This window comes from Giraffa tippelskirchi, chromosome 2 (assembly GCF_054371585.1).
Source record: "Giraffa tippelskirchi isolate mGirTip1 chromosome 2, T2T-mGirTip1v1.2.pri, whole genome shotgun sequence".
Classification (NCBI taxonomy): Eukaryota; Metazoa; Chordata; class Mammalia; order Artiodactyla; family Giraffidae; genus Giraffa; species Giraffa tippelskirchi.
Genome location: NC_137276.1, coordinates 183,386,468 through 183,403,588, shown reverse-complemented (window position 1 = coordinate 183,403,588; position 17,121 = coordinate 183,386,468). Strand labels below are relative to the sequence as shown.

General features: G+C 35.9%; 1 protein-coding gene across 14 annotated transcripts in view; it reads right to left on the bottom strand.

Moving 5' to 3' along the window:
• CBLB (Cbl proto-oncogene B) overlaps window positions 1-17,121 on the bottom strand; it is a 220,727-nt gene that overhangs the window by 119,608 nt on the left and 83,998 nt on the right. For all 14 annotated transcript variants that reach the window (XM_081572340.1, XM_081572344.1, XM_081572349.1 and 11 more), the window contains one exon: window positions 7,098-7,244. In XM_081572340.1, coding sequence (XP_081428466.1) covers window positions 7,098-7,244 — 147 coding nt within the window. The remainder of the gene's footprint in view (window positions 1-7,097; window positions 7,245-17,121) is intronic.

Genomic DNA, 17,121 nt, shown 5'->3' with positions numbered 1-17,121 from the left:
TGCACAGGAGAACTTTTTTAAATGATAGTTTAGAAATATAATTTTTGAAATTTATAATGATAGAGGCTTAATACTCAGAATTATTCAAGAAACATTAATGGCCTCAGCAAAGTTTTCTGAGTTTTTAGCAAAAAAAAAAAAAAAAACACCTAAAAACAAAATACTTCTCCAGATGGAGAAGTAGCTAAAATCTGGATACAAACAGGTTTAACTTTAGAGGCCAAGGGGAGCTCAGTAGTGTCTGACTCTCTGTGATCCCATGGACTATCCATGGAACTCTCCAGGCCAGAACACTGGAGTGGGTAGCCTTTCCCTTCTCCAGGGGATCTTCCCCAACCCAGGGATTGAACCCAAGTCTCCCGTACTGCAGGTGGATTCTTTACCAGCTGAGCCACCAGGGAAGCCCAAGGGGATCTCAGGAACTTCAAAATAAAGAAATTATTTTCAGACTCTCCCTCTTAGGGCTGCTAGATGTAATTCACCAGCAGTCATGGTATTAAAAGGAGGCCAGATCCATTAATCCTCCTACTAAGTGCACAGCAAAATCCACTGTGCCTATTCAGTGCAACAAGAGGAGCCTATTAAGACTCTGGTTATAAAGGAGACTTGCAGAATGTTAAAAAGAGAAAATAAATTGAGTTATAAATGCCTTGTTGTCCTTACATCTAATGAAAACTTTTTAGGCTTTATCTAGTTCATTTGCAGTACTATTATCTGGCTAATCTCCCTCTTTCTTTCCTTAAATCCTACCTTCCTTTAGCATCTATAATTCCACACTCCCCAGGTTTTAAGCCTACTTTTCTGGTGATGCCTCCACTTCCTTAAATTTCCCTGGTACATAGGTCATTCATCAGCATTCTTTAAGAATCTGTCCTCTGCATTCTCCCTGGTCTCCGTCAACTAGTCCAATGGCTTCACACAGTTTTTAGATACAACAAACTCAAGTATCTGGAAAGTAGGCAGATAATGTAAATAAGTAAAGAGATTCAGGTAAGGACTGCAATGAATTGGAGGGGACATTGTAGCTCAGCTGGTAAAGAATCTGCCTGCGATGCAGGAGACCTGGGTTTGATCCCTGGGTTGGGAAGTTCCCCTGGAAAAGGGAATGGCAAGCCACTCCAGTAGTCTGGCCTGGAGAATTCCATGGACTGTATAGTCCATGGGGTCGCAAAGAGTAGGACATGACTGAGCGACTTTCACTTTCACTTCTGTTCAACTCTTTGTGACCCTATGGACTCCTGCCAGTCTGTCCATTGAATTCTCCAGGCAAGAACACTGGTGTGGTTTGCCATTCCCTTCTCCAGGGGATCTTACTGACCCAGGGACTGAACCGGGGTCTCCTGCATTGCAAGCAGGTTCTTTACCATCTGAGCCACCAGGGAAGCCCAACCAAGACATGGAAACAACCTAAATGTACATCAAAGGTTGAATGGATAAAGAAGATGTGGTATACTTATGCAGTGGAATATTACTTAGCCATAGAAAAGAATGAAATAATGCCATTTTGCAGCAACATGAATGGACCTAGAGATTATCATACTAAGCCAGACAGAAAGACAAATAACATGATATCACTGATATGTGGAATCTAAAAAACTGATGCAAATGAACTTATACAACAGAAACAGGCCCACAGACATAGAAAACAAGCTTACAGTTACCAGACGGGAAAAGGGGGAGATAAATTAGGAGTTTGGGATTAACATGTATACATTATTATCTATAATTTAGATAAGCAACAAGTACCTACTGAGTAGCACAGAAAACTATACAATATTTTGTAATAACCTATAAGGGAAAGAATCTGTAAAAAGATACGTATGTATGTATAACTGAATCATTGTGCTGTATACTTGAAACATAACACTGTAAATCAACTATACTTCAATTAAAAAAAAATACTTCAATTTAAAAAAGGTGTTAACTTTGTCTACGAAAAAAAAGAAAAGTCCAAAGGGGCAGAAACAAACAGAGCTTTCAAAGTACAATCCAAGTGAGTGACAATTTTAAGTACTTTGGACCTTGAGGCAGGGGAATTTCTACAGTACCACCCCATATTTAGATTCCATGTTCACCAAAGAATGTTCTGGATATGATATGGCTCCACATATAATTTATCTGAAGTGATGAGAGCATTCCCATCTGCTTTACAGTAGCATTGATCATTGTAAATTAATCAAAGCATCATTCTGTATTATAGATCAGTTTGTGAGCTCAGTAACATATACCCGGTCTATACATATACTCATGATGAAACCTTGTTTAAAGGTCAAGAACCAGATCTTAGCTCATGGTGACTTCACTGAAGCAAATGTCACTTACTGAGGAGTTCATAGTGAGGAAAAGAAGGTAAAAGAAAACAACAACTATAAAAAATGCCATTTATGGAAACTTCAAGTTACTCTGCATCTTTCTTTGGAAAGACAGCAGCCACCATAAAAATTTCATCCTCCTCAGAGCATTCTCCTCTGCCTCCTCCTATTAGCACATGTGCAACTCATACAAAATACCAGTTCCTCCACGGAGCCCAAGTAAACAATTCTGATCACTCTAGTAAACAATTCACTATTTGTGACATTCCTTAAGCACTTTTGCAATGGGACAGAACTGATTTTAAGGTATTTATCATCTTTGTATATACTGTATCCCCCAAATTGAATACTTACTACTTAGAGGTAGAAAATTATAATTTCACATGCTATTTGCTTTTTCTATCTGGGATCCTACTGCAATGAATTGAACAAAATAGCCCTGTCATTTTATTTTCCTTATGATATAAAGATACTTGGTTGTTTTAAAATAGGCAACAATAGGAGGTGACGAAATAACAGAAATATTAAATAGAAGCTCTTTGAGGCTTTTTTTTTATAATTCTTTTTTAAAAAGAACTAATATTTCAGCTTATTTTTTCTCCTTGTACAAGTTCTTCACTTCTATCATGCATTATTTAATTAAACATGACTAAGTTGCCTTTTCTTTGATTAGAGGGAAAACTGATCTAGTTAATATGCTAAAAAATGTATTTTACGGCATATTTGTTTCTAATTAAAAGTGAAAAGAAAACACAGGAAACCAAAAGGTCCCTACAACTTCCTGAGGAAATCAAAGGTAGATGTAATGAACTGAATTTTAAACAGAGTATTTTTTTTTCCACATGGTCAGCAGGGCTGTTTCTTATATTCTAGCCCACTTTTACATAGCATATACACAATTTTAGAAAACTTTTATTAACTTTTTCTGGATTTCTGCTTTTAGAGTTCTAGAGACCATGGCATCTCTGTCATTTAAAGTTGAATATTAATTTTATTATTTGTAGAATTAACAATAAATATATTCATGGGACACTGAGCAAGATTAAAGGTTTAAACTGTTTAATTATTCTACAACATAGAGTACTTACTATGTGCCAGACACTGTCCTACCTGCCTGATAGGTAGATTTTAGCTCTTTTAATCTTTGCAGTAATTCTGCACAGTAGGTATTCTTCTTATTATCATCCACATTTTGTAGTATTATCATCTACATTTTATAGATGAAGAAACTGATGATGGAAAAAACAAGCAGCTTGTCCAAAGGGATAATGCTCATAAATGCTGCAGTCAGAACCTGAACATGGATGACCTGGCTGCAAGCTGGCACTAAGACACTGCCTCCAGAACAAGCAAGCACTGTCTGTCCATGTGCACATGCTCATACACATGCCTCTACTCCACAACTCATCGGAATTAAACGAACAACTGCTCCTGAATGTCCCCAAATGAGACACTGTGTTGAACTACCTTGGGAACCACAAACATTGATTAAATAAGCCTGATTTCATAGGGGCTTATAATCTAATGGGAAGATAACCAGACAAATAACTTCAAAAAAACCAATGAAAAATAATAAATATGGAGATGAGCAAGAGCTTATGGGAATTTAAGAACTAAAAGATCCAGTATAATAAGGGACAAAATCAAGAGCAAGAGGAACACTAAGGGATCAGTGAGAACTTTTATGCCAGAGATAAAATCTTCAAGTAGGTTGGAACCACTTGTCTGAATCTCACCATCAAGAAATGCTTAGCATGAGGAGCCTGGAAACTGCTACCTGACTTGCTTATTGGAAAAATGACTGTTACCTGGAGTCTAACCACATTAATGAATCTTTTCCTTAATTTTTTGAGCCTCATGCTGAAAGTTTCTGGATCATAAACTACTAACCCAGGGGGTAAAGATTCAGTCTGGTATTGGTCTCATTTAGTAGAATTTACTTAGAAACATTCACTCAATAATGCCACTCCTCTTTTTCTACATACTTCTACTATCTCCTGTCATTAGATTAAGAAAGCAAAAGCAGAACTCAACTATTAAAACATTCAATAACCTCACATAAAAATCTACCAACTACAGGACTTCCCCAAATCTAACAACAACAGAACTTCCCAACCAGTTTACCCTGACACATGATGTGTTACTGATCCCCTCGAGACTTTGATAGGCGGAACCTCTTGGCAGCTGGGCTTGGGTCTTGAGCAGAGAGGCCAGCCTTGCCATGACTTCAGAAAGATTGAGAAGCACAGAAATGAAGCATTAGGCACATGATACCTCAAGATTTTTGTCTGCCGCCTGGTTTTTAGGCATGCATGCTAAATTTGCCTTTAGGATTTTCCTAAATTCCTTTGAACAATAACTTTTTCCCAATTTTAACTTCATCTGAATATTGTGTCCTTATTGACTTTTTCTTATTTCCCTTTTGGGGAAAATGTCACAATAATACTCCTGAAGTTAAAAGTTGGTTTATAAAAATCATAATCTATTTGGCTGGTTTTAGAACTAACCATTCAATAGTTCTGTTTTATGAAACAATAATACATTCAGGTTTAAAGGTACTAGTTTAGGTCAAATGAAAGCACTGTTATATGCCCTCAATATGTAGATAAATAACAGGAATACTTCTGAATGAGAACCCAGTTATGCAAAAATGCAGACTAGTACTAGAGTATAAGAAAGATAAAAGGATTCAACCTTTTAAAATGCTACATCATTCATTTGTCCATTAATTCAATAAAATACCGTGGAACTATAAGGTGAAAACCCACAGAGAATACAAAGATGGTTTTTCCAATGATCTAATAAAAGAACCATAATTCTGATTACTACAGAAATATGTCTGCATTCCAGAAGAAGCTTTAAGTTTGGCTCTCATCCCAAAAGTAAAAATCTTAAAGACAAATTAAGAAGCTTTTTCAAGTAAGCAAAGATAGGAGAAGACAAAGTTACAAGGGTTTTGGGAGTTGGGAGCATGTTTCATCAATTTTAAGAATCCCCCATTTGATTTAGTAGTGATTTCATTCACACAGCATTTGGACAGAAATTTCAGCCTCTTAATGTCTATGGTTGTAAATAAAGGGAAGTAAAGATGTCTCAAATGCATAATTCTCTGTGGTTTGAGGTGCTGGCAAAACAAACTCCTCTCTTGAAAAACGTGAGGAATCTTTCCATTTTTCACTGGGCTTTTGACTAGCAAACAACTTTATAACTCACCAGAATTTTCAGTTTTCAAAAAGAAATACCACAAGCAATTCATCTGATAGATTTTCTTAAAATTTTAAGATAGTTTATGTTGAAGGTTACCAACTGTTTGCATTAGGCTCAGAGTATTAATATATGAGCTGTAACTTCAAGAAGTCCTCAATTCTTACTTTCAGAACTCTGCAATCCCTTTCTGCTTTCTACTATTCACAAATATTTAATTAGTACACTCTTGGATGTTAGGCTAATTCAGAGGAGGATGAATGTTTTCTTCTTTTAAGTCCTCATTTGTGAATGGATATAGGAGCATTACAAATAGCTAGATCTCTGGAATACAGAATGTCAGGGTTAAAAGTAGTAATAGTATTACCTCCAGTAGTGCTTAAAAATTATTCAGAATATTTTTTATTTAAGAGGTGGGGAAAAGGCTTTAATATTTTTGAAGTAAAAAAAAAAAATGTATATCTAATCAAATGTGCATTGCTCTGTATGTGCCCTAATCACATAGCAGCTTATAGATAAACATAGCACTTCACAAAGAAAAATAAGGGAAACCTAATGTTACAGTTAATTCATCAGTGTCAGAGGACTCAGATTGTTGACAGTCGTGTATTCCAACATTTTATGTCTTATTTCATCAGCTAATGTATAAATACAGAATTTAACTACAAAAAGAAAACAACAGTCTGAGTGTAAGCAATCACTTTCAACTCTAAGCTAGGGTTCTGCCTACACTCAAGACATACTGAGGGACCCTTAAAAGGTTACTAAAGAAACCATCTGCCTCCTGATGCTCATGTCCTGATCATCTTACCAAGAGAGTCCTGATAGAAGTTTTGCAAGTTTTATTTAAGTTATGCAGACTTCAGATATTCAATTCCTATTATTTACCAAGCTCACCTGAGCTTGTGTCTGGATAGAAAATACCTAAAGGAAAATACCTTTAGCTGCTTTAGCTGTTTTGTGAGATAATGCAACTTTGTGATAACATTATCCTCTTTTCTGTATCTTGCTTACACAGGTTTACTTTCTGTGCAGTGACACAAAGAAAACCTGAATCCCAGGGCTAAAGGCCTTTTCTCATTTCAATTTCAGATCTTCATCAAGTTTATGTTCCACCTCCTATAGGAAGCAGTCTCCGATGGCTGCAATCCTGAAGCAACCGTTGCCCTCTCTGAATTGTCAGAACAATTTATTTATGCCATTTTTTAAAGTATCTTTTCTTTTCTACCTTTTATTTTGTACATGTGTTTTATGTGTGCACTGAATTATAAAGTTATGAGCCTCTTGTGTATACTGTATCTTACATACCTCTGCTTCTTAGAGCAAACTAATTGATTCAATGAGTGCACAACAAATAAACTGCATATCATATAATATCTACTTGGTAATAACAAAGTTATTCAGTTACTAGGGCATATTTTTGGTGGCTAAACAAAAAAAAAAAGCAATCAAAAAGCACTTATCAAAAACACTTTAGAACATTCTAGAAATACTCAGGTAAAATCTATACCATTTGGAACTGGAGACAGGACTCCTCATTCTTCAAATATGGATCCAAACTATAAAATGATTTGTACTTACTTGTCTCCAAAAAACTTTCTCCAGAATTCAGCAGCATCTGCTTTCGTGATACGAAAGTTATCTCCCTGGAACTGTCCATTGGGAAAGATTGCTTTGATTTCTGCCAACATGTGACTGAAGATAAGGGATAGTTTTGTGAGATTTCGTCTGTAGACACAAAGGGGGAAAAATGAAGAGAAGAGTAAATATACAGGCACATAAGTTTCAAAGGGAATATATATCATGAAAAATGAAATTATCCTATCCAACCTAGGGCAAATCAATAAAGCCCTTAAGAACAATGTTCATAGAAACTATACACTTAAATTCCTAACAGGGTTTTTATTAATCACCCATGTATTCATTTAATATAAACATGAACAAGATAAATTACATGGATTTAATGGGAGAGATGGACACCTAGAAAACTCATAATCAAATATAAATGCTAATCAAAAATCAGTAACTATTTCTACATGGGGGAATAAGGAAAGCTGTGTCACTTACGGAGAATCTAGGAAGATAAGCAGTTGTTCCACAGATGAAAGACTCGGAGTGGAAAGGAGGGGAAAGACAGGAGGGAAGAAAGAATTTTGAATAGTAGGAAGAGCGTATAGAGAAGTACAGAGGTGTGAAACAGAACTATTTGGATATTATCTAGGCTTAGCATGGCTAAAGAAGAGCAGAAGGTGAGTGGAACAGATGGCTTGAGATGGGATGAGAAAGTTTAGATGGGACATGACAAAGAGGCACCTGAACCAATGAACAGAGATTTTGTCAAATACGCTTGTCACTTCGATCTAAAACTCAGTTTCTGATGATAAGCCTCAGATATGCACACATTTAAGAAGCTCTCTAGGTAACTCAAAGGTAGTCCATAAAAAACTACTGTGATAAGGAATGGGGAGCCAAAGTGGACTAAAAGATTAAGGAAATGATCAAGTCTCTGTTTTTAGAAAGAAAAAGTTATGGTGTGGAAAAAAAATGGTTTAGAGTGAGGGAAATGTAGGTGTTGTCTCTTCTAACTTCCATGTTAAGTTCTGGGGGTTTTGACGTGATTTACAGCATGCTTCAAACCATGATTCATACTTTAAAATAACAGTATCATCTACATTCCTTCCAAGCTTTTCATAGGTTTACAACATATATTGTGTTGATCAGCCCCAAACTGTTACTGCAGATAGTAAGGAAGCAATTGAAAGATAAAATACAATAGAACTCTCAGTTTTCAGCTGACCTTGCCTCTTTATATTCCTGCTTATTCAGAATCACCAGAACACAATAGGCACATACATAATATCTTTCCATTTTGAAGCTTTAGCTGCTTTTGTGTGTGTGTTGAGGGGTCAAGGGCAGGTAGGAGGCAAGTAAATACAGAGGAAAAATAGAGAAAGTCATCAAATCTGCAATGCATATAATGCCATACAAAGTTTCAGAAGGACTTTGACATTGAAAGTTGTGGCTATTTGCCTCATTTTTACCCATGTACCTGTATTTAATGATTCTCAAATAACAAACAAAAAGACATACTACATACCAAAGAGATTATATAGTATGCACCTCTCAGTAGTTAATAAAAAGAAGCATGTATTCTATATAAGATGAACACAGAATAAATAAAAGGACTTGTGACAGAAAGTGGGAAAAGTAGGAAAGAAGAAAGCAATAAAGTAACTGACATCTCAAAAAGTTCATCTCTACTGGAAAACCAAAAAGTCCCAATTTCCATACCCTTTATTATTTATGAGAAGATTTATGAGAAAGAAATTTATGAGGGTCAGTACTTAGGCCTTATTTTAGTGCTTGATTGGCAACAATAAACAATCTGCAAAATCATTATGTTTGGGTTATACAAAATGTTTCACCATCTTCTTAGATTCAGCCACACTTCCATATAACTCAGCCTAATTCAAAGGCAAAACTCCCTTAATTAGTTGAATCTTTGTTCTTCTCATTTATGTCAACACATCCTCATTTAGATGATGGTAGATATAAGAGATTCAGCCTTAGGAAATGAAAAGCAAACTGATGAACTTTATCAAAGGAAAGAATTGTGGCCAATGTAGCCAATACAAACTGCAAATGTCTTTTGAAATTTGAGTTTAAGGAAAAACATAAAGTCACTTTTAAAAAGCTGCAACGAATTTATTTCCATAATTAGGCAAAAGAGTTAAATTTTTGACCAAACTTCCAATTGATATATACAGAACAAAAAATAAAAATCAGGATGGCTGTAATTAGGGTAAACCAACTGTTCCTTATTTTCTGAATTGGTTGCTTTCCATCCATCCCCTTGTTTCTTTGTTCTTTAATCATATCCAAATGTTTTTCATTTTTATTTGTTAGATTAAAGCCTGAAGCACAATACCAGTGATTATCCATCTTGGATATTTGATCCACTGGCTATGTAGGCACTAAGCTTTGAAACAGAAATAGTAATACTGTATAATTTTCAGTCTAGAAGCCCTAGTTATCACTACTACCTATACAATCAATCACTGTTAAATTATAAACTGTGAGTATAGTTCAATTTTCTTCTTCCTACAAGAAGATCACATTTCTATTTGATTTTTTGTACAAACTAAGGCAATGGAAAAATCTCTTTTGCCTTATATCTTTAAAGAAATGGAAATTCAAGTTCTTAAAAACATGTGAATGCAAGTTTTCTGTTACCTTATTTTTCACATATACCAGAACATATATTTTCTAACTAATTTTTTTTTAAAATGCATATCATACATATGTAAATGATTATTCTGGAAATCCGTTATCTGAAAGGTTGATTTACCGAGGTTGCAATCCACACAAAGAAATGAAAATAACTTACAGCTAATTCGGCTGATGTCATTTACATTTACTGTCACAACAAATAAGGTTATCTTTTATATGACTGTGTGGGAGTTTGTTTACTATATTTTGCTTTACATTATAAGCTTTAATTCCCCACTCCATTCTGCACTTTTAAATACCAATTTAAAAATAAATAACATCCAATTTTGAAACTGAAATCCAAGAATACAGTCACCTCTAATCATCTAGACATAGTGGGAACAAAGGCAACAACTACACACCTTCTTTGTAGATGCATTTTCCTTCCTATTAGGGTATATTTTCCATTCCTTGCCAATTTTCCCTAAGCCCACTTGATTGCTGCTCATCATATGACCAAAAGTGATGACTACTTAATAAAGGATTTGAAGCATCCTAATTGAGAATATGTATTTTTTTCACTAAACAACTAAAGAAATAATATTTATCTGACTGGACCTGGGCATCCAGTCTCATCATTTTACGGCAGATAGATGGGGAAAAATGGAAACAGTGACAGACTTTATTTTCTTGGGCTCCAAAATCACTGTGACTACAGCCATGAAATTAAAAGACGCTTGCTCCTTGGAAAAAAACCCAGACAGCATATTAAAAAGCAGAGACATTATTTTGCCAACAATGGTCTATATAGTCAAAGCTATGGTTTTCCCAGTAGTCATGTACAGACATGAAAGTTGGATCATAAAGAAGGCTGAGCATCGAAGAATTGATGCTTTTGAATTGTGGTATTGGAGAAGACTCTTGAGAGTCCCTTGGACTCCAAGGAGATCAAACCAGTCAGTCCTAAAGGGAATCAACCCTGAATATTCACTGGAAGGACTGATGCTGGAGCTGAAGCTCCAACACTCTGGTCACCTGATGCGAAGAGCTCACTCATTGGTAAAGACCCTGATGCTGGGAAAGAGTGAAGATAGGAAGAGAAGGGGGCAACAGAGGATAAGATGGTTGGATGGCATCTTCGACTCAATGGACATGAGTTTGAACAAACTCTGGAAGATAGTGAAGGACAGGAAAGCCTGGCATGCTGCAGTTACAACTGAGTGAGTGAACAACAAAAAAGACTCAATAATCTTAAACATAACTTGACAAGAAATTCTGCAACACTTTGACTTTCAATATAAGAGATACTTTATTTTGACTAATTACTACCACATTAATCTCCCACTAACCATCACAAGTTAAGTCATTTTTTTCTGCCACCCCCAAAGTGAAGTCGCTCGGTAGTGTCCGACTCTTTGTAACCCTGTGGACTGCAGCCTACCAGGCTCTTCTATCCATGGGAATTTCCAGGCAAGAATACTGAAGTGGGTTGCCATTTCCTTCTCCACGAGATCTTCCCGACCCAGGGATTGAACCCAGGTCTCCCGCGTTGTAGGCAGACACTTTACCATCTGAGCCACCAGGGAAGTCCACATAGTAGGAATCCCCAAGCCATTTTTAAAATTTGTTCGGTGTCAGATTTTGTTTTTAAGAAATAATTTTGAAATGAAAGTATTTGATACACCAGGTAACCAAAAAGTAGCTTCTAGATGTCAATACTGGGTAAACCAATAAAGAGGTTAATATATTAAAGAAGCCTTTAAGCAGAGGGAAGGAGAGAGGAATAAAGGCATAGGAGAGGGCAGAGATGATAAGGAAAACTGTCTACATTTGCAATCTTTGAAAAGGCTACAAATGAACTTACCTACAAAACAGAAATAGAGTTACAGATACAGAAAACAAATTTACGGCCACCAGTGGTAAGAAGGGGATAAACTGGAAGACTGTGATAGACATATACATATTACTATATATAAAATAGATAACTAGTAAGGACCTACTGTAGAGCACAGGGAACTCTGCTCAATATTCTGTAATGGCCTATATGGAAAAAAAAATCTAAAAAACAGTGGATTCATGTATACATATCACTGATTCACTTTGCTGTACACCTAAAATTAACACAACATTGTAAATCAAGTATATGCCAATAAATAAGTATAATAAATACATCAGCAATGTCAAGAATATCACTTAAGAAGCAGTGCTTCTTTTATCCTGGATTCAATCATGTAAAACTTTCTTTAAAACAACATGAATCAATTTCTCAAGTTACATTACTGGACAGAATGTGAAGTTGGAGTGATACAGCATCATTGTTTATGAATAAGTCTGAGTAGCTTGAGTGGCTACAGCCAGCATCATATACTGAAGGTACACAAGATTTGATGCAGGATGACACAATTCTACCCTTAATAAATTTATCACATAATAGGGTATAAGGAAATTGCAACCCACTCCAGTATTCTTGCCTGGAAAATACTATGGACAGAGGAGCCTGGTGAGCTACATTCCATGGGGTCACAGAGAGTCAGATGAGACTGAGCAACTGAGAGAACAGGGGAGAAAAAGACATGACGATAATAACAATACAGTGGGAACAATGCCCCAGCTCCTCATCCCAAGACAATCGCCATCATGAGGTGAGGAATTTGAAAAATGAATAAAAAATACATCAAGAGACTTGATTCGTAGCCTCCACTAAATGTAGGAGACACACACAGAGTGCAATTTAATTACATTGCATGTAGTCCTTGCATTTTCTCAATCCAAGAAACAGCTGTGTCATAAATAACGGAGGAAATAAAAAGCTTTAGGTGCAGAATTAGTGAAAACACTTCATACCAGGGAGTTCCAAAGTTTCTGAGAATGTACCGCCTTTGGTAGAGGAAAATAGGAGACAACATTTTTACCCAAAAACTATTAACAATTCAATTCTCACATTTAAAAGCTAGGACATGTGCTTTGCAATCTTTACAAGATGAAACAAATTCAACATGAAGAGAAAAACAAGACATGAAGATATAAACAGTGGCCCTAGAAATGAGACTCACATCCAGTTAAAGAGCAATTTCCATTCACTCTATTTCTGAGGTAGTGCCTTCCAAGACAGGCTTGGGGAGTTACTTCACACTGTATTTGACCTTGGGAACATTTTGATTCCTAAGAAAGTAAGGATACTAGGCTGATGTAAGCCTCATCTTCCATTTCCTCATCCTGGGAACAGAGACTATTATTAAGATGACTCCTGAGAGTCTGAAATAAAACTGGATCTTATCCACTCCACTGCCTAAATGTTTTAGTTTTCAACACAACTAAGAGGAATAAGAAGCAAATCTTTTTTTTTAATTGAAGTATAGTTGATTTACAATATTGTGTGTATAGCAAAGTGATTCATTTATACATATTCTTTTGCATAGTCTTTTCCATTATGGTTTATTACAAGATACTGAATCTAGTTCCCTGTGCTATATAGTAGGATTGTGTTGTTCATCTGTTTTATATAGGGCAGTTTGTCTCTGCTAATTCCAGACTCCTAGTTTATCCCTCTCCAACCCCCTTTCTCCTTTGATAATCATAAGTTTGTTTTCTATGTCTGTGAGTCTGTTTGGGTTTTTTTGGTAAATAAGCTCATTTGTGCCATATTTTAGATTGCACATATAAGTGAAATCATATGATATTTGTCTTTCTACTTCTTACTTCACTTAATATGACAATTTCTAGGTCCATTCATGTTACTGCAAATGGCATTGTTTCATTCTTTTTTATGACTGAGTAGTATTCCATTATGTCTATACACCAGATCTTTTTCATCCATTCATCTGTTGATGAACATTTAGGTTGCTTCCATATCTTGGCTATTTTAAATAGTGCTGCAAGGAACACTGGGGTACATGTATCTTTTTGATTTATGGTTTTCTCTGGATATATGCCCAGAAGGAGAATTGCTGGATCATACGGCAACTCTATTTTTAGTTTAAGGAACCTCCATAGTGTTTTCCATAGTGACTGCAGCAATTCACAAGGAATATGAAGCAATCTTAAAAGCCCAAGTCCCAGAGTCTACCCCAAGTCATAAGAGAAGTGTGAGCAGAAACTTTCTAACCTGAGACACGAGCAGTAGGGTAATTTTTCAAGCTGTTTCAGGTTACTTCACTGAACTGCTCACTTTAAAAGATTTTAGCAAACTATGTCAGTCCAAAAGCTTCATTAAAATAGGTAACCAAGGAAAGTTTTATCCCTTTCATTAAAAGATAAATCATCCACCACTAACAAGGCTAGGGAGACCAAGCGCGAAATTGTGGCTGGGAAGGATGAACCCTGGGCATCCTTTGATCTTTGCAGTATAATCTCAAACATGTTGCCTATATAGGTCTAATAAGTGCAAAACACTATCCCACAAAATAAAGATGATGCTTTCAGGGTAAATGAATTTGCTTTACGAAATAAACAGTTTTAAATGGACAATTTACAAATGTCGTACCTAAACACAACTAAAACATGAAATATTCCCATCACATTCAAATGTAATATCTTTTGACAAGTTCCCGGGAGATACTGAGAAGATATTCTGTCTAATTCTTCAACTATCCTATATTAAAGAAACTGGCCTTGAATCATACATACTGAGTGCATATCCTTACTCTGCTGGTAGTTGTGAACAAGTTGCTTAATCTCTCTCTTTGAATCAGTTTCCTTATCTCTAAAAATTTTAAATAAATGCCTGTCTCCCTAAGTTGTTGTGAGGAGTATATAAGGTATAAAGGCAAGACCCTAACGCATCTAGTAACTGTCAATAATCATTATTATTATTATTAATTCTACCTACCACCTCTTTTTAAAAGTATAAATATCCTAGTCTTTAATTTCCTCATATTAGGATCATCAATTGTCATGGTGGTCTCTTATAATTTCACAGCAAACAATGACAGAGTATTTGATTAATCCATTCATTTATTCTGCATATCCTAAGTGTCTACTAGACTATGTAGTATACTCTTGATGAATTCATCAAGTATTTATATACTTTTAATGAATTTAAGGGGCTAAGAGATTGCCAAAGGTACAGAACAATGTATTGGGAATAAAGCTGAGATAGAACTAGAATAAAGGTAGTAATCAGTGAGAGAGACAGAGGAGTCTACAACTTTGGGGGTAATGGATGCAGTTCTGACCAGAATATAGCTCTGCAGTGGGTAGGAACAGTACAGTAAAGGTGAATTAGGAAGGAATAAGATAATTCCAAGGGTGAATGGGGTCCTTCATGTGGATTTTGAAATTTCCTACAACTATGACAACCGTTTGCATGAAAAAAAAGAACTACAATAAGCCTTATCTCAATACATTAAATAAAACTTCCCATATAATCTTTGTTAAATGTCAGGTATTTTAACTTTGCAGCTATGCCAACATAGGATTATCTCTTTGATAATTTCAACAAATCATTTTATATGACAAATTTATTATAAGAAACCATGACAGTATGATATGATCACTCATACTTTCATCTGGTTTAAAAGGTTAACAATATCTATACTTCAAAAAAGAAAACACTTTTGTCTTTAGTGCTGGACTCCTTTTGATTAAACCTAAAGTGTAACAAGTACCTTTCTATGAAACCTTTTTTTTAAGAAATCTTAAAAATGTAGACCATTCTATTACGTGAGAGGGAAAAGAAAAACACATATCTATTCCTGCATTCCTATTTAAGATAAAATACAATGCAATTTCTGTGAACTATGTGGAAAGTTGTCATGACAATGACTCAAATAGAAGCAACCAGAAGCAATCTTAGTAGAACTTCGTTGTGTGTTTTTTTTTTTTGGCTAGGCTCTTTTTCAAAAGAAAAAGAAACACTGGAAGTTTAAACTATATTTTTATGTCCTGGGGTAATCTGATAAAAGAACAGTCTTGTCATCAAATAAACTTGACCGTGAAAACAATTTAATTTTTAAATCTATTAATAGATTCATTTTTGTTCTTTTCCCAGATCACCATAAAAAATTATAATGAAGTAGCAATCTGAATTATATCAATTAAGTCAGTACTTACTGCTTCTACATAAATTCTTAATTATTTTCACTTGTTATATTCCCTACACCACTACTTCTATTTTTTGTCACATTCACATTTCAGGGATAGCTTTTACTTTTACTCAGTAGGATAGAGTAATAGAATACTCTATTAGAATACAGTTTAAGTCTTTCCTACAATAATATTTTCTTCGGGGATTTCTCCTGTCCATGGGACCAAGCTACCTTCCACCATTCTTCACACCACTTCTCTGCTTCCTCCTTGAGCATCTGAATGGCCGCCTGCCCTTTCTGATCCACACTTTGGATTAAGCCATCTCTTCCTCCCCACTGATTCAAAGTTCCTACGTCTCAGCTTGATGAACTTTCATCTGCACCAGCTTTATGTTAAGGTAGTATGGCCATGGTATCTTTCCCATCCCCCTTTCTGGATGTCATCTATCAGGCTATTAAATGCCACCACTTGGACTTTCCTGGTGGTCCAACGGTTAAGAATCCGTCTGTCAATGCAGAGGACATGGGTTCAATCTCTGGTTTGAGAAAATTCCACATGCTGTGGGACAACTAAGCCAGTACACCACAACAACTGAGCCCGCGTGCTGGAACTACTGAAGTCTGTGTGCCCTGAAGCCCACGCTCTGCAACAAGAGAAGGCGCTGCAATGAGAGGCCCATGCACCGCACGCACAGCAACGTATACCCAGTGCAGCCAATAAGTTAAATAAAATGCCACCGCTTCACACTACCTGTCATGGCAGAAAGTTCTCTCTGAAAAGCACCACAGTTATTTTATATACATATTGCACTTCACCTCGATCACAGCAAAGGGCTTTGTTGGAGAAGAAAAAGTCTTACTAAACCTGTAACAGCTTCTTACAAATAATAGACACCCAAAAATTTTAACGTTAATGACCATGAAAATATTTAAAGAATAAGTACATCAGGATTTCCTGACCTAAACAGTGCTAATGGACAGATCGATAGCAGCAGTACATAAAAACAGTTTATAGAACAGTACAGAGTGAGGCATCAACTTTACCAAAAGCTGCTGTAAGAGAGAATTAAAAATCTAGTGTTTGGCACTGAGAAAAAGAAAAAAAACCTTTGGGAGTTTCACTATCTTTTCTCTCACCATCTTTTTCTCCTTTGTGAATGACAAAATATAACAACAGCAAGCAAAAGGAAATTAATGTGAAGTTTCCAGAATCTCAAGTAAATTGATCACATTTGTCATACTTTCTGAGGAAGCATAAACACAGTTTCCCATCACATTACCTGTTCCCTGACAGTTACTTCCTCCTTTGGCTCTGGAGAGTTTCCTCCTTGATACCTTCGTCCCACTTCATCCCAGCTCCCCAGAAACGG